Source organism: Acinonyx jubatus, chromosome A2 (assembly GCF_027475565.1).
Source record: "Acinonyx jubatus isolate Ajub_Pintada_27869175 chromosome A2, VMU_Ajub_asm_v1.0, whole genome shotgun sequence".
NCBI lineage: Eukaryota > Metazoa > Chordata > Mammalia > Carnivora > Felidae > Acinonyx > Acinonyx jubatus.
In genome coordinates this window covers 119,858,356-119,876,465 of record NC_069383.1, presented here as the reverse complement: position 1 = coordinate 119,876,465, position 18,110 = coordinate 119,858,356, and the positions used below count along the sequence as shown (strand labels likewise).

At 44.0% G+C, this 18,110-nt stretch overlaps 1 protein-coding gene across 1 annotated transcript; it reads left to right on the top strand.

Annotated features, from left to right (window-relative positions):
* The first annotated feature begins 11,879 nt into the window (after positions 1 to 11,879).
* On the top strand, positions 11,880 to 17,589 carry BHLHE40 (basic helix-loop-helix family member e40). Its single transcript, XM_015076710.3, has 5 exons — positions 11,880 to 12,229; positions 12,397 to 12,466; positions 12,725 to 12,832; positions 13,874 to 13,997; positions 15,279 to 17,589. Exons 1-5 carry the CDS (start codon positions 12,150 to 12,152, stop codon positions 16,133 to 16,135), a joined length of 1,239 nt encoding a protein of 412 aa, XP_014932196.2. The 5' UTR covers positions 11,880 to 12,149; the 3' UTR covers positions 16,136 to 17,589.
* The last annotated feature ends 521 nt before the right edge of the window (positions 17,590 to 18,110 follow it).

Below are 18,110 nucleotides of genomic sequence, written 5' to 3'. Positions count from 1 at the left end.
ACAAATTAATTTCCAGTTAAAATGCCTTTGTTTGTATGCAAAAATCATGGTAATTTTTCAATAGTTCTTGTCTACTCATTAAACAGTTGCCCCAAGGGAATAGCATGCAATAATTAGTTAGCCTAGTTCAAGTTACTTACATGCTTTAAAGTAATAAAATTGCCATCCACAAGCACCATGAGAGTAAAGTCATAAAAATTTTATTCACATAGTGTCTGGTACATAGAAAACTCTCAGTAAATGTTTTTGATTAAATAAACACTGCAATCCCTTAAATTCTCTTTAACTAGATGTCACCAAAACTTTAGATTATTTCCCTCTACATCTTTTGAGTGGTAAAGTTTTATTAAATTGAATCTGTATCTTCAGCTGGTTTGTCATTATTTTCCAGATTTCTCCATGCTTTCTTCCTAACAAGGCAATCTGGACTGTAACATCTTTGTTTGAGATTAGTACTGCATTACTAAGTTCAGAAACTGAAGGAAATTTTATTTTCTCTTCTACTGAGGTATTAATTAGTTCTGTAAAAAACATAGGACCAATAGCTAATATCGTAACTACAAAATTCCAACTGGTAAGTCTCTTTTGGTGAAAACAAATCTACCTGGCTATTGGAAGGAAAAGCGGGGCAGGGGAATTCAGGTGCTCATTTGTAACCCCTTGAATATTCTCTGCAGTTGCCACCACTCCATGTACAAAGCCAAACTCTTGGCTGAGCTCCTAGGGAGCTTCCCAAACCCTCTCCACAGGTCCTTTTTCCATCCTTCCCTCCTTGCAGCGGTGTTCCCAGGCCTCAGGCAGACACCAGAGCCATAAAAGGCCTGGTTCACTCCTTGGGAAATTTTTGGCTTTCACAAAGTCCAGGGATCTGCAAACGACTGAGAGGCACAAAAGGGCTGGAGGAGATCTCCACAGGGGCAGAAACAAGGGGGCAAAAGGCAAAGAGAAATCAGAAAGTTATCATCCAGGTAGTAGAGCAGGGAGAGATTTCCCTCAGTTCTCATACCTGTTAGCTTGGTTTTGAAGTACAGGTAAGATCTCAAAATTCTCACCAGAGCTCAGATCTCAGACTTCGTGGAAGGGGAAGTCCTAATCTCACTCTGAAAACATTTGAAAGCAGCAGGAAAATGAATCTAACTAAAGCTATGACAGAGCCCTGGCCCAGCTCAATTACAGATCAGACTGACTCAGCCTTTCACAGAAGGGGCTTGCTCTTTCTGGAGGTAAATACTTTCTGTTCTACTTTGCTTTCCTACAAAATACGAAGCACACAATAAAAATCTAAGACCTATAGGGGTGCCTGGGTGGCTCAGTCGGCTAAACGTCCAACTTCAGCTCAGGTCATGATCTGGCGGTCCATGAGTTCAAGCCCCACATCGGGCTCTGTACTGACAACTCAAAGCCTGGAGCCTGCTTCAGATTCTGTGTTTCCCACTCTCTCTGCCTCTCCGCTGCTCATGCTCTCTCACTCCCAAAAATGAATGAATGAATGTTAAAAAAAAAATTAAAAAAGAAAAAAAATCTAAGACCTACAGAAAACCAACAAAATGTGTCTTGTGGTTAATATATAAAAGAAGCAATAGAAGCAGATCCAGAAATAGCTTAGAAGTTGTGCTTAGTAGCAGACTCAATAGCAGAGGAACCTGAGCATTGGACAATAAGCTCAATAAATTCAAAAGGAGGTAGAAAAGTAGAAACAGAAACAAAGAATATATAGGATATGTAGAAAAAATACCAAGATGGAAGATTTAAACTCAACTGTATTAATGATTACCTCATATATAAATATATTAAACACTGCAATAAAAAGGCAAAGATTGTCAGACTGATATAAAAGGGGTTGTTGTTTCAAACAACCCAATGTGTAAATGGTGTCCCAGAAATAAGAGAGACAACATGACAGAAGAAACCATTGAGGTTTTGTTAGCTAAGACTTATCAAACCTGATGAAAAATACCAACTTACAGAACCAGGAAACAGCACACCCCAAACAGAATAAATACAGGGAAAACCACACCTAAACAAATCATAGCAAAAATGGTGAAAAGCAATGGTAATCAGTAAATCTGAAAGGGGATAAAAGGTATAAACATAAAGGATTGATGGTATGAATAACAGGTGACTTTTCACTGGAATTAGTGGAGGCCAGAAGACAATAGAATATCCTTAAAGTGTTAAGAAATGCACTTAAAGTTAAGACCTTTAAAAAAAAAGTTTTTCTTGAGAGAGAGAGAGACAGAGTGTGAGCGGGGGAGGGACAGAGACAGAGGGAGACACAGAATCTGAAGGAGGCTCCAGGCTCTGAGCTGTCAGTACAGAGCCCGCCATGGGGCTTGAACCCACAAACCACGAGATCATAACCTGAGCCAAAGTCAGACACTTAACTGACTGAGGTACCCAGGTGTCCCGAGACCTTTTTAAAGTAATATATGTGCATCTATATCTATTTATCTGCATGCATGATATTTTAAAATACTATTGAGTGTTTCAAGAAAAAAACCCAGTATATTATGAGGTTTATAATTTAGGCAGAAGTAAAATGGAAATAACAGGAGCACGAAGGTTAAGAGGAGGAATAAATAGAATTATATGGTAAGATTCTTATACATCTATAAAGTTGTATAATAGTATTTGTCAGCATGTTATTTGAACATAGATTGTGATAACTTAAAGATAGAGTATAATCTCTACAGCAGAAATTACCAAAGTATGGTCCCCAGATACACATCGTCATTGGCATCTGAGAACTTAGCAGACTTGCAAAGTTTTTTTTTAAATTCACATCCAAGTTAGTTAGCATATGGTGCAACAATGATTTCAGAAGTAGATTCCTTAATGCCCTTTACCCGTTTAGCCCATCCTCCCTCTCACAACCCCTCCAGCAACCCTCTGTTAGTTCACTATATTTAAGAGTCTCTTATGTTTTCAGACATGCAAATTTTTGAGCTCTATCACAGACCCACTGAGTAAGACACTCTGGGGGTATGGCCCAGAAATCTATATTTTAATAAGACCTCCAGCTGTTTTCTAAAGTATGTACAGTTTAAGAACCACTGCTCAGGAACAGCCACTAGAATATACCACAAAGAAGTATACTTAAAAACAGGAGATAAAATGGAATGCTTCAAAAATGCAATAAACCCAAAGGAGGTAGAAAAGTAAAAACAGAAACAAAGAATAAATAGGGCACATAGAAAATAAACATCAAGATGGGAGATTTAAACCCAACTGTATTAATGATTACCTCTAATATGAATATATTAAATACTGCAATAAAAAGGCAAAGATTGTCAGACTGATATAAAAGCAACATGTGGCTTAATAACATATAATTCAATTATAAAGACACAGATTGCAAGCATAAGGTTGGAGAAACATATATCATTCAATCACTAAATATAAAAAAGCCAGTGTGGGGGCACCTGTCTGGCTTAGTCTGTATAGCACGCCACTTATGATCATGGGTCATGAATTCAAGCCCCATGTTGGGTGTGGATCCTACTTAAAAAAAAACAAACAAAAAAAAGCTTATGTAATTATATTAATATCAGACAAGGATAAAAGAATAATACTGGACTTAAGAATAAGAATAATACTGGAAGAAAAGAGGAAAAAATTTTAATGATGAGAATACAATCATTGAGAAGACATATCAATCTTAAACATATTTGCAACTAATAACAGAGTTCCAAAACGTATAAAGAAAAAAAAGACAGAAATGGACAAATCTTCACTCATAGTTGAAGAGATTTAATACTCTTGTCTCAGTAATTTCAGGACACACAGAGAAAAAAAAATCAGTAGAGAGGTATACTTGAATAGCACTGTCAACCAACTCAATAAAATACCGACTTGACAAAATATTGCACCCAATTACAGAATACACATTCTTTCAAACCCACAAGGAACATTTATCAAGATAGATTATATGCTGGGTAATGAAAGACATCTTCATAAATGTCAAAGAATTAAAATCTAATAGAGTATGTTTTCTGACCCAATAGTAATAAAGTAGAAACCAACATAAAAAAGATATCTGGCATTACACACCTATTTGGACAAGCTAAAATTAAAACTAGTGACAACAGCAAATGTTGGTAGGGATAAAGAAAAACTAGATCTTTCATTCCTTGCAATTGTGAAGATAAAATGGTATAGCCTCTCCAGTAAATAGTTGGTCAGTTTCTTTACAAACTAAACATAAATTACTATATGACCCAGGAATTATACTCCTGGGCATTTATCTCAGAGAAGAAAACTTATGTCCACATAAACATGTGTAGAAAATTATTCACAGTAGACGGACTTCAAGTTGTATTACAGAGCTGTAATCATCAAGCCAGTATGGTACTGGCACTAAAACAGACACTCAGATCAGTTGAACAGACTAGAGAACCCAGAAATGGAGCACAAACGTATGGCCAACTAATCTTTGACAAAGCAGAAAAGAATATTCAATGGAATAAAGACAGTCTCTTCAGCAAGTGGTGCTGGGAAAACTGGACAGCGACATGCAGAAGAATGAACCTGGACCACTTTCTTACACCATACACAAAAATAAACTCAAAATGGATGAAAGACCTAAATGTAAGACAGGAAGCCATCAAAATCCTCGAGGAGAAAGCAGGCAAAACCTCTTTGAGCTCAGCCGCAGCAACTTCTTACTCAACACGTCTCCAGAGGCAAGGGAAACAAAAGCAAAAATGAACTATGGGGACCTCATCAAAATAAAAAGCTTCTGCACAGCGAAGGAAACAATCAGCAAAACTAAAAGGGAACCAAAGGAATGGGAGAAGATATTTGCAAATGATATATCAGATAAAGGGTTAGTATCCAAAATCTATAAAGAACTTATCAAACTCAACACCCAAAATACAAACAATCCAGTGAAGAAATGGGCAAAAGACATAAATAGACACTTCTCCAAAGAAGACATCCAGATGGCCAACAAGCACATGAAAAAATGCTCAACATCACTCACCATCAGGGAAATATGAATCAAAACCACAATGAGATACCACCTCACACCTGTCAGAATGGCTAACATTAACAACTCAGGCAACAACAGATGTTGGTGAGGATGCAGAGAAAGAGGATCTCTTTTGCATTGTTGGTGGGAATGCAAGCTGGTGAAGCCACTCTGGAAAACGGTTTGGAGGTTCCTCAAAAAATGAAAAATAGAACTACCCAATGACCCAGCAATTGCACTACTACATGTTTATCCAAAGGATACAGGTGTGCTGTTTTGAAGGGGCACATGCACCCCAATGTTTATAGCAGCGCTATCGACAATAGCCAAAGTATGGAAGGAGCCCAAATGTCCATCGATGGCTGAATGGATAAAGAAGATATGGTATATATATATACAATGGAGTATTACTTGGCAATAAAAAAGAATGAAATCTTGCCATGTGCAATTACATATATGGAACTAGAGGGTATTATGCTAAGCTAAATTAGTCAGTCAGAGAGAGACAAATATCATGTGACTTCACTCATATGAGGACTTTAAGGTACAAAACAGATGAACATAAGGGAAGGGAAGCAAAAATAATATAAAAACAGGGAAGGGGACAAAACATAAGAGACTCAAATATGGAGAACAAACAGAGGGTTACTGGAGGGGCTGTATGGGCTAAATGGGTAAGGGGCATTAAGGAATCCACTCCTGAAATCATTGTTGCACAATATGCTAACTAACTTGGATGTAAATTTTAAAAATACATTAAATAAAATAAAAAAGAAAATATTCACAGTTTTATAATAACAAAAAATGGGAACAAGTCAACTGTCCTTCTGTGGGTGAATAGGTAAACAATCCATGCCATATCATGAAATACCACTCATCAAAACTTATTACTGATACACATAACCACTTGGATGGATCTCAAGAGATTATGCTGAGCAGAAAAAAAATTTTACCCCAGAGGTTAAATACTATATGATTCCATTTATGTATCATTCTTAGAATGAGAATATTATAGACATGGAGAACAGATTAATGGTTGTCAAACATTAGAGATATGGGAGGAGAAAGGAATGAGTATGACTACAAAGGGATAGCATGAGGGGACTTTGTAGTAGTAGGATAGTTTTGCATCTTGATGGTGGCAGTAGTTACATTAATCTATGCATGTGATAAAAATTTCATAGAACTAGAAACACGCACACACACACACACACACACACACACACACGTGAGTGCATGTAAAATGGGTGAAATCTGAAAACTGTTGGTAGATTGTGCCCATACTAATTTCCTTGTTTTAACATTGTATTATAGACAGTAAAATGGTGCCAAGCAGGATGAGTGCAGGATGAGTGCAGGATGCATACAACTTCTCTGTATTATTATTGTAACTTCCTATGATTTTATAATTACTTCAAAAGAGAAAGAAAAAAGTTATCTGAAAAATTCACAAAGATTTGGGAATTAAACATACCCTTCTAAATAACCTATGAGTCAAAGAAGACTGATAATAACTATTAGAACATATTTTCACCTGAATGATAAGTAAAACACAAATCCCACTATTGTGGGGTTCTGTGAAAGCAGTGCTTAGAGGAAAAATTTTAGCTCTAAACACTTATTAAGAAGAAAGGTTTAAAATCAGTGATATTACCTTACATCACAAGAAACTAGAAAAATTGGAGGAAATGAAATCCAAGATAGCTAGAAGAAAGAGAATAAGAAAAATAAGAAAGAAAATTAATCAAATATAAAATGAACAAACAATAGAGAAAATCAACAAAATCAAAATTTGGATGTTTGTAAAGATTCATACAACTGATATAACTCTTAGCAAGATGATCAAGGAAAAAAAAGGAAACACAAATTAACAAAAAAAATTTTTAAGAGTAAAAAGTGTTTATCACTATAGATCATATAGACATTAAAAGGATAAAACTTTATACCAACATATTGACAAATTCCAGTGAAATAGACAAATTCCTTAAAAAACAAAAATTACCAACTGAGAAAAAACAAAAAGTATATATCTGTCACGTATTATAGAAAATGTATACATAGTAAAAACCTTCCCCCAAAGAAAATTCCAGGCCCAGGAATCTTCTCCTGGTATGTAAGAAAGAAGCAGTACCAATCCTACATCAGGTCTTACAAAAAAGAGAAGGAATATTTCCCAACTTATTTTATGAGGGTAGCATTACTCTGATACTAAAACCTGACAAAGATTATGAGAAAAGAAAAACTATGGATGTATATCCTTCACAATCATAGACACAAAAATCCCCAGCAAATATTAGCAAAGCAAAGCAAATCTGGAAATAAAAATAAGGATAATACACTGATCAAGATAGACTTCTTCAGGAATTCAAGGTTGGCTTAACATTCAAAAGTATCATAATTCATGATATTAACAAAATGAAAGAGAAAAACCATACGAATTTCTCATTGGATGCAGAAAAAGCATTTGACAAATTCAACCTCCTTTCATGATAAACTCTCACAGAGCTCTAGCAATAGAAGAAAACTTCCTTCACTGAACGAAGGAACTACATTTCATCAACATGTAACATTATATGCATTGATGAAACTCTGAATATTTTTACTCCTACATTTGAGCATAAGGCAAGATATCCTGAATGGAGACATTTATAACATTGAATTCAACCAGGGCCAGCAGCCTTATGTAACATTTTTACAAGTGATTTGAAAGATCTTCAGATATACAAATGCTATTGACTTCTTTCTGATGGGAACCAGCTAAAATTACAATACATCACTAGTGGAAAGAGCATGTTTTCAAACTGTAGGTTCAAACTGTAGGTTCAAACTGTAGGTTAGGATTTGCTGGTGAGTTGTAAAATCAATTTGTTAAGTAAAGACCAGAATACTTTTTAAATAAAATTGGGTAGACTAGCAAATACCAGAATTCATATATCAAGGGAATTTTGTTTTGTAAAATTTATGTCTGAAATACACTGAGCTGGCTTCTTCTTAAATGGTTTAAGTTTTTCTTTAAGTTAGCAATGGTTACTCAGGAGTAAGAGAGAGAGGGTAGTGGTGACTTATTGCTATAGCCCTGCCCTGGACTTGGCTGCCTTATGCTTAAATGTACTTAAAGTGTGTGTGTTTTTGTGTGTTTATTGGATCATGATGTATAAAAATGTGATATGTGAAATGTGATTTTAAAAATTTGAGGATTCATAAATAGGCAAAAAGTGATGATATCTGAGCAAAAAAGGTGTGGGTAAATGCAGGAGGCTATGAGCTCCAACTTCTTACACAGGAAGGAACCTGGTAACAGTACAGACTCTTCCCAACACACAGCATCAGACCTTCAAAATGCTGAGTCTCAGTAGGAAAATAAAAGGAGACTCTTGTCCTTCTCTGTACAAAATTATGTTTTCTCTATATGTAAAAGAGACAAAACAGAGGGGAGAGCTACAAAATGTCACCATTGCCCAGTGCAGCTGCTCAATGTTATAATGCACAACTCTAGAGGGTGCTCTCACACAGACTGTGATGTGAATGGCTCCCCCTAGAGTTGAACAGTACACAACACATACAACCCTACCAAGCAGCCAAGAATGTAGTGATTAAGAGTACAGGCTTTGAAGCCAAACAAACCTAGGGTCTAATTCCAGATTTAACCCTCTGGGGCAGGTTATTTAACCTCCCTGAGCCTCAATTTCCTTAAGAGGACACACACGTATTCCTAGGACATAATTCAATGCCTGGCATATAGTGGTTCTCAATAAAGCTGTGTTAAATCAATGTAAGAATGAGCTAATAGCTGCCTTATAAGGTGGTGGTGAGTAAATGAATTAACATAGACAAAAGTTTTTTACAGACAGTCTAAAAACTACAACAGCATTAAACAAGTATCTACAAAAGCTGACAGAATGAAAGTTTAAGATTTTCCAAGGTGTAAAGACACAGGCTGGGAAGGAATTATTTTGTTTATTAATGAAAAAATAATCACAAGCTATTGAGAGAAGAAAAACTTTGGTAGGGTGGAGATCCTTTGCTTGCTTCCTTCCTTCCTTCCTTCCTTCCTTCCTTCCTTCCTTCCTTCCCTCCCTCCTTCCTTCCTTCCCTCCCTCCTTCCTTCCTTCCTTCCCTCCCTCCCTCCCCCCACCTTTCTTCCTCCCCACTTCTCTTCCTCCCCATCTCTCCTCCTCCCCTCCTCCCCCCACCTCTCTCTCTCCCTTTCCTTCTTTTTTTCTTGAGATATTTCTTGAAGCTTGAGAATACATTTGATACAAAAAGTAGGAAATGCATACATTTTGTTATTTCCAACTGTAGAACGGGTAAGGACAAAAAGTATTGATAACATCAAAGCATCTAAGAATGACATTGAGGCTTGGAAGCTCAAATGTTTGAGTTCACGACTGGCACGGGGTGCGTGGCGTATATGACAGCTCAGGGACAAGTGTTCCTTCCTCCCCTAGTGCTTTTTTCCTGATGGAACTGTGGTTTTGATGCAGTCATGACAATTCTTCACCCGTATTAAAGTCACAATGAAGCAGGTCGCCCTAGATTGAAAGCACAAACCCAGGGCAGGCCAGTCCCCTCCTTCTCCTTCTCTGCTGCCCACCTCCTGGCAGGAAGTTGAGTGCCGTCATTCCCTCCCTAAAGATGGCCGACAACAGAAACCAGCAAAAGTACGTTCTGCGAAGGAAGGATCCCTGAGCCCCCAAAAGAGGTCACAAGCCAGTTAGCAGCTAGAAAAGGAGGCATTTCTCACACTTGCTAATGAGTTCGACGCTTGTGAAACATAAACAGGAAGTGGGAGCTCTCCAAAGCGACCTGGAGGAAATCCACTCCCAGTTTGGTCAAAGTGTGAATCCCAGTTCTCTAGGTTGTCAAGGACACTGCCAATTAAGACTGACACCCCCAAACTGCGCCCCAGGCTAAACTTCACCCAGTCCCAGCGGCGACCCCGTTTTTTTTCAATCCTTCCCACAGCCAGGCCACTCAGCAGCGGGGTGACTGACCCGAGGCGCGGTGGGAACGGCTTACAGTCATCTCTCAACTCCCCGAACTTGCAGGGCAGGGCAGCACAGAGGTCAGTGAAATCCCCAGCCAGGCCTTATTTTAGTCATGAATTTCCACTGGCTCCCTCCTCTGACTGCATCAGCGTGGCTCACACCGCGGGCTTGGAGTTTCAGCTGTTTTCCCTGCTCCAGGCTGAGTTAGAAGGTCACAGAGACCGGACTTTGCCGGCGGAGGTAGGTGGGGGCCCCCGCCCGCGCACATTGCAGAGGTCTGGGGCCCCTTGCGGGAGGCCTTTCTGCGTCAAGCTGAGGGCAATGGGTTAGCTTCTTCCCCCTCCTCCTCTTCCAAGGCATCTTGGTCCGTATTAAATAAAATTTGAAAACAAAACAAACTTCTCTTTTTTTCTCTGCCACTGGCACCTCTATAATTTTCCCAGGGCCGCCCTCCCCTCATTGCCCAATTTATCCTCTTTCCAGAGGCTCCTGTAAATTCAAGGGTGGACTCTATTGGACTCCCAACAGTATCTCTAGCAACGGGCACAACGCCTGGCACAGAGTAGGGGGCTCAGCAAATGTGTATCCACTGAATGAATGCTAGGATTTCAATGTGATGGACAGTTTGTCCTAGTCTCTCTCTTCCCTCCCGCTCTGGGTGCAGACCGCCAACAGCGCCGCCCAAGCTCCTGGCAGGCGGAGGGATGGCCCACCCTGGCGGGCTAACAGCGTCCCGGTCCCCGGGGTCTCCGGCCCATGGCCGGCGCAGAGGGGCTCGCAGTCTACTGCCCTGAGGCCGAGCCCCGGCCACGTGAAGCGTCACGCCCCGTGCTGCTGCGGGGCAGGCGTCGCCGCCGCAGTTGTGTAACGTTGCAGCCGGAGGGGAGGCGACCCGGGAGCCTCTGCTCTGGGGAGGGCAGGGGAGGGAGGGAACGCAGGGCACGGCGCCCGGTATCTTTCAGTGTTGGACTTGTCGAAGTCGGGTGGAGATGGGCACTGGGACACCCAGGGGGTACGCGCAAGAGGGTGCCCGCCGGCTGCACCCAGGAGCGAAGCTCCGGGGGAGCGAGGGGCCCGTGGCGCACACGCTCGGCGGTCAGGTGCGCGCAGCGTGCTCGGCGGCGGCCTCGGCTGCCCCTGCGCTTGGCTGGCGGCCCGCTTCCCATGGGGTGACATCCGCCCCGCCCCTAGGCCCCTCCCCACGGCGGGCAATTCCTGGACGCCCGGCTGAGGGGTGGGGGCGGGGAAGCCGGGACGGAAAGAAACACCAGCCTCTGGGGAAGGCAGGGGGGCCGGGCGCCTCCCTCTGCTGCGCGCCGGTTCCTCGGAGCCGGCCGGGCGGGGGAGGAGGAAGAGGGTTGGGCTGGAGCGAGCGAGGGGATATTCCTCTCCCGGCTTGAGTCAGACGCGGGCGGATCCGTCCTCCCCCGTTCCCTCCCAGGAGACGGGAACTTACTTCATTTCCCTGGGGCAGGTTCGCCCACGTTACTAACCACCCCCCCCCCCCCGGCCCCAGCGGCTCCCCGGCCCCTTCCAGCTTCCGCGCCCCCCACCCGGCTGGGCAGGACCCGGGCCGCGCTGCCACCCCCTCTTCGGGGAAAGGCAGCCGCAGCCGCAGACACCTGGGGGCCGGGGCTGGGGGTGGGGGCTCCCTCGCAGCCGCGGGAGCGTTGTCCAACACGTGAGACTCATGTGATGAAGCCGGGGGAGGGCGGGCAGGTCGCTCCTTCCCTCCCTGGCAGCGGCCAGACGTGCCTGGAGTCACAGGGTAGAACACGTAGCTCCAACCCACCCACTCGCTCCCATTTAACCCAGCCCGCAGCCTCTCCATTACTCCTCAGCTCGCCCCCCCACCCCTCTCCGCCCTAACCGCCCCCCCCTCCGCGCTCCCTCCCGCCTCCCCGCCCGCCCCACTTCTCATTCACTTGGCTCGCACCGCGCAGACGGCGCAAGGAGCACACACCGCCAGTCTGTGCGCAGAGCCGGAGCCAGAGGCCGCGGGGACACCATGCACGCCCCCAACTGAAGCAGCACCTCAAAGCCGCAGCGCCCCACAGCCCAGCGGATTTCAGAGCTCAGACTCAGAGGAACCCTTGCGGAGAGACCTCCCGGAAGCCCCTTGCAGGACAGTCCTCACCCCGACGTTCCGCTACTGCAGACAGGAGTGCACAGTGGCCCCGGCTCGCCGCGCCATGGAGCGGATCCCCAGCGCGCAACCGCCCCCTGCCTGCCTGCCCAAAGCTCCAGGACTGGAGCCCGGAGACCTACCTGGGTAAGTTGGCACTCCCTGGCGCCTTCAAGCCTCGGCTCCAACCCTACGTTCTGCGCCGCTCTCAACTCGGAGCAGCTTCGGGCGCATCCGGGGGCTCTTACCCGCCAGGGCTCCTGCAGCCTGTGCGCACGCAAAGTCACGACCCTACCTGGCCCCTCTCCCTGCAGGATGGATTTTGCCCACATGTACCAAGTGTTCAAGTCGAAGAGGGGAATAAAGCGGAGCGAGGACAGCAAGGTAAGAACACCGCACCTCTCGGGACCCCAGCCCCTGGCGCGCGCAGTTTCCAAGAAAAGTTTTCTCACTTTGAGCTTGGCGGGGGTGTGCACGGTGTGGGATCGGTGGTTCTATTAAATGTCTGGAGAAGAAGGGACAGAAAGTGGTTCTGGGTGTGACTTCGCTGCCCCAACTCTTATCCCGCTGCCGGGTGAGGGAGGAGAGGGGCTTCACTACCCGCTTGGTCTGGCGCCCACCGCCTCCCCGTGCGCCTCGCAGGAGACCTACAAACTGCCGCACCGGCTCATCGAGAAAAAGAGACGTGACCGGATTAACGAGTGCATCGCCCAGCTGAAGGATCTCCTACCCGAACATCTCAAACTTACAGTAAGTGAGAAGCTGGCCCCTCTCCAAGGCAGCTCTTCTGCCCAGAGGGCGGGCGGGGGTCACTCGCCGCCTGCAGGCCCCTCAGGGAACTGCAGAGCAGATGGCCGGCTCGGAGCTGGCGGGTGGCTCTGTTTGGGGGTACCCTTCCCCAGCCCTGAAATTTTCTGGCGTCCTCAGCAAATGAAGTGAGAACCACTTGGGCTTCTCCAAGTTGGCTCCAATACCAACTAGCCTTCGTTTTCAAGAGTCTAAGCCTTTCCTTTCTGGTGATTTTCAGGGTTTTTTAGTTTTGCTGACTTGGGTAAAACCAAGCAACACACAGATTTTATTTACCCCCTTCTCGCCACCTTTTCCTTTTTAAAAATAAAGAGGACTTGTTTTTGGTGCGTGATTTCTATGTCCTGTCCTTTCTTGTCAGTAGCCAACGGCTTGGCAGCCTTTGGTTGGGAAAAGGGGAAAAAATGTATTTAAGGAGGAAGTAAAAGGCTGGATGAGCTGCAAGTTATGAAAGGGTGTCAGGAAAGAAGCTAGGGGAAGCCTCTTGGCTGCCAGACACGGTAGAAGTCCCTCCTCAGGTTGACACCACGGCAGAGAAATGTTATCTCCGGATTCCCCTGAGTTAAGGTCAGCAGTGGCTGCTGGAGAAATTTATCTGTCAGAGCTGATGTAGCTGCCTCTTCCAAAATGCCTCCAAAGATAAATGACACTTCTTTTTTACTCTTTAATCAGAAGTGTGTGCATATGTATTGACGTATACACACACACTTTTTAAAAACATCATCTCCAAACTTAAAACTAAATGTAGTCAACCAGGAAAGGCTGTTTCTTTCTTTCTTCCTTCCTTTCTTCCTTTCTTTCCTCCTTCCTTCCTTCCTTCCTTCCTTCCTTCCTTCCTTCCTTCCTTCCTTCCTTCCTTTCCTTCTTTCTTTCTCTTTCTTTTTTTTTTCTTTTTCCCTTTAGAGATGTTTCCCATTGCTAATAAGTGTCCCAGAGGTGGGACTTCTCAAAGCTCACTGCTGACTAAGGCTCTTTTTATTCCAGACTTTGGGTCACTTGGAAAAAGCAGTGGTTCTTGAACTTACGTTGAAGCATGTGAAAGCACTAACAAACCTAATTGATCAGCAGCAGCAGAAAATCATTGCCCTGCAGAGCGGTTTACAAGCTGGTGAGTGCCCGAGTCTGGTTACCATCACCTAAGAGTTGTAGCGCAAATAGCCTGTGGGCTCAACATCTGGTATAAGAAACATTCCTACAACAAATTGCTTATGCACATTCGTCGGGGGAGATGTCATTTTATCTCTCCTAAAAGGTCAGACTTTTCATTTGGAATGTTGCTGTGTGCCACCTGGCATGAATAGGTATTAGTCAAATGATAAAATATTTCTGTGGCATTTTGGTTTAAGGGTTTCTGGGTTCTGGGACATTTTCCTCCTCCTGTTTAAAATGCCAAGGCACCTCTAATTTGTATCGTGGGTGTTTTACAGTCGGTCTTCTTCGTCCTCTTTCACTGGAGAATAAATCATGGGTATGCCCCAGTGTTTTCCTGTTTCTGTACTTCCTTATCACTCCGTGTGTGGTATGATCCTGGCAGGATGACAGCAGGAGTTTTTCCTGCATTTCATGTGGTTCCCTGAATAGCCACTAGGTATCTCGGTGCGTTGCACAATCTAATGAAACCACTGAAGTTTCATCATTAGTTTCTACTGACTTCCAGAGAATCACCGTCACCTTGTAACCTTCTAGTTTCACCCGTTCCAAATAATACTGAACAGACTGGGGAGAAGTTCTTCTACCCACTGTCTCATTCCATTCTTCTCCCCCATCTTTCCAAGACTAGTATGATGAGAATCCCCAAAACCTAGCAAGTGCTTTTTTTCTGCCAGTTCCCTCATGGAAAATAGGAAGATGAACATACCTAATTTCTTGGGGGTTGGGGATAGAATACATGGAAAAGGCTTTGAAATAGCTTTGAAATGTAAAGATCCCAGCATGGCTGTAACTTTTATAATGGAAAATAAGCTTACTTAGGGGATATTGTTCCTTTATTCTTCATCTCATTTTTTGACTGGTCTCTGTGCAATATGGTAGGGTTGATGTTCTGTAAAATGACTCTTGTTATAAACATAGGAGGATGTGGGAACAAGCGCTAAATTGAAAAAGAGGGAAAATAGTCCATCTCTATAAATTATGTTCTGTTTCTATGATGGGATATTATGTAGCCATCACAACTCATAGTTTACCTCTGGGTACAGAATAATGGGTTATTTTTGTTGTATTTATACTTCTCGGTGTAATCCACATTTTTTCTGAGATTACTTTTGGAGTTAGGGACACACATCAGCAGGTGCTGTTAAAAAAAAGGAAAGGTCTCAGTCTTTGAGGTATGGGATGCGGCTGAACCACAGGGCCTTCTGAAATGTCTTCCTTTGGATCTGTGTTGATCCAGGTGAGCTGTCGGGGAGAAATGTGGAAGCAGGTCAAGAGATGTTCTGCTCAGGTTTCCAGACGTGTGCCCGGGAGGTGCTTCAGTACCTGGCCAAGCATGAGAACACTCGGGACCTGAAGTCTTCACAGCTTGTCACCCACCTTCACCGTGTGGTCTCAGAGCTGCTACAGGGTGGTACCTCCAGGAAGCCGTCGGACCCAGCTCCCAAAGCCATGGACTTCAAGGAGAAACCCAGCTCCCTAGCCAAAGGCTCCGAAGGCCCTGGGAAAAACTGTGTGCCGGTCATCCAGCGGACTTTTGCTCACTCGAGTGGGGAGCAGAGTGGCAGTGACACGGACACAGACAGTGGCTACGGAGGAGAGTCCGAGAAGAGTGACTTACGTGGTGAGCAGCCGTACTTCAAAAGTGATCATGGACGTAGGTTCACCATGGGAGAAAGGATCGGTGTTATTAAGCAAGAATCTGAAGAACCACCAACGAAAAAGAGCAGAATGCAGCTGTCAGATGATGAAGGCCATTTCACTGGCAGTGACCTGATCAGCTCCCCGTTCCTGGGCCCGCACCCACACCAACCTCCCTTCTGTCTGCCCTTCTATCTGATCCCGCCGTCCGCAACCGCCTACTTACCCATGCTGGAGAAGTGCTGGTATCCCACCTCCGTCCCAGTGTTGTACCCAGGCCTCAACGCCTCTGCTGCAGCCCTCACCAGCTTCATGAACCCAGACAAGATCTCAGCCCCCTTGCTCATGCCCCAGAGACTCCCTTCTCCCTTGCCAGCCCATCCAGCCATCGACTCTTCTGCCCTGCTCCAGGCTTTGAAGCAGATCCCCCCTTTAAACTTAGAAACCAAAGACTAAGGGACCCTGCCACTCTGCTCTCTTTCCTCCCTACTTCACCCCCCCCCAAAGTGTGACTGCAGCAAGATTGTTCTAGTGTGTATGCTGAGATAATCTGAGGCATGGAGAGAAGATTTGGGGTGCATGTGTGTGCACATGCACGCGTGTGCATTGGTGGGTTGGTATAGAACATTAAAGCTCCTTTTGGCATAGGGAAGATATGAAGGATTGCCTGACATCAGGAGATATAGGGGGGATTGTAGCAGACCTCTGGACTTTCCCCCACCCAGAAAATAGCCCCCTCCGATAACATACAAATCAGCTGGATATTCAAAAGCTTCAGACTCTTGGTCTGTGAGTCAGTCTTCATTTTGGGAGCCGGGTCTGTGGCTTTGAGAAAAAGGTACTTTCAAAAGAGGGCTTTCCAGAGCACAGTTCCCAGCCAGCTCTTATGACCCCACCCTTCTCCCTTTTATTGTTGCCGTGACTCACCAAATGGGGAGAGGGCAGCCACACTGAGCTTTCTGCTAAGCGGTGAGGTAGCAGACACTGGCATAGCACGGTAGTGGTTTGGGGAGATTTCTACAGGTCTGCCCCCCCACCGCCCCTGCCTCTGACGAATAAAGAGAATGTAGTTCCCTACTCAGGCTTTCGCAGTGATTAGCTTAATAAGGAACTGAAAAGGGCCCCCTGATAAAGCTGAGCTGCCAGGGAAAGAGGGAGGAGTCCCTGGGGCCTCTGGCACCTGTTTCTAGGTCTCACCTAGAAAACAATCTCGCTGTCTGGAGAACCAAAGCAGGGTCTGAGAGACGCAGGTGCCTAAGTTCCAGTACCCCCAAAATGCATAAAGCCAAGTAACAAACTGCTACCTTCAACAAGCAGAGCTAGATTCGGGTTTCAGTTCTATCCTTAAAACTGCTTTTCACCAAGCTTAGCTTAAAGGCCTAACCAGCTCTCGGCACAGCAAGATCCTTTCTGCAGGCTAATTCCCCTCACCGACGGCATAGGGAGCATCCTTATTGCTAAAAAGGATTCTGCCTCCTTCAAAGAAGTTTTATTTTTGGTCCAGAGTACTTGTTTTCTGACTTGTCCAGCTAGCCCTGCACCAGCTTTTCAAAATGCACTATGCTTGATCGCCGATCGTGTTTTAACTTTTTCTTTTCCTGTTTTTATTTTGGTATAAAGTCATTGCCTTTATTTGTAAAACTGTTATAAATATATATTATATAAATATATTGAAAGGAAAATGTTTCAGATGTTTATTTGTATAATTACTTGATCTACAAAGTGAGAAAAATGAATGTATCCCTGTTTTTGAAGAGAAGAATAATTTTTTTCTCTAGGGAGAGGTACAGTGTTTATATTTTGGAACCTTCCTGAAGGTGTGAAATTGTAAATATTTTTATCTATGAGTCAATGTTAAGTAGTTGTTTTAAAATACTTAATAAAATAATCTTTTTCCTGTGGAAGAGAAAGATGGTCTTTTGCATCTTTAAAAATAGCTCAGTCGTGTGATATGGCTGTCTCCTGCCCTCCCCTTTTGGCTGTAGGCAACAACTACTTAATCTTGGCATCATTTCATTCAGCTTTTAATGTGCCTCGTATTCAATCAGACAGAATAAACTTGGTCAATTTCGTAGGTAAATATTTAATTTGTTTTTTTTAACTAACCCTTGTTAGAGGTTCATAGTCACCCTGTGCCTCCTTTCAGAGTTAAGCAAAAAAAAAGTACATTGTCCCCCACCCCAGCCTGTTTTTGACACGGTCCTTAAGAACTTGACAGAAAATCAAAATGTGGGATGGTTGGGCCTTAGGGTCTGGGGAGCTTGCTGGAGGGGGAGGCACATGGAGAAAAGATTTAATGCAATAATAATTGGTGCTGGGGATAGTACCTCTGCCAAGCCAGTCTAACTTTTTTGAGTCTAGCAATGTCTAATGGATTTGCCATATCCTGCCTTATTGCTGCTGAAGGCAACATTCCATAATTATGTTCTAC

Bases quoted from the DNA above. Each gene is read 5' to 3' on its own strand.
- BHLHE40 (XM_015076710.3), top strand. From the start codon at position 12,150: ATGGAGCGGATCCCCAGCGCGCAACCGCCCCCTGCCTGCCTGCCCAAA. The intron at 12,833-13,873 runs GTAAGTGAGAAG...TTTTTATTCCAG, and splicing joins CCGAACATCTCAAACTTACA to ACTTTGGGTCACTTGGAAAA. The intron at 13,998-15,278 runs GTGAGTGCCCGA...GTGTTGATCCAG, and splicing joins GCAGAGCGGTTTACAAGCTG to GTGAGCTGTCGGGGAGAAAT.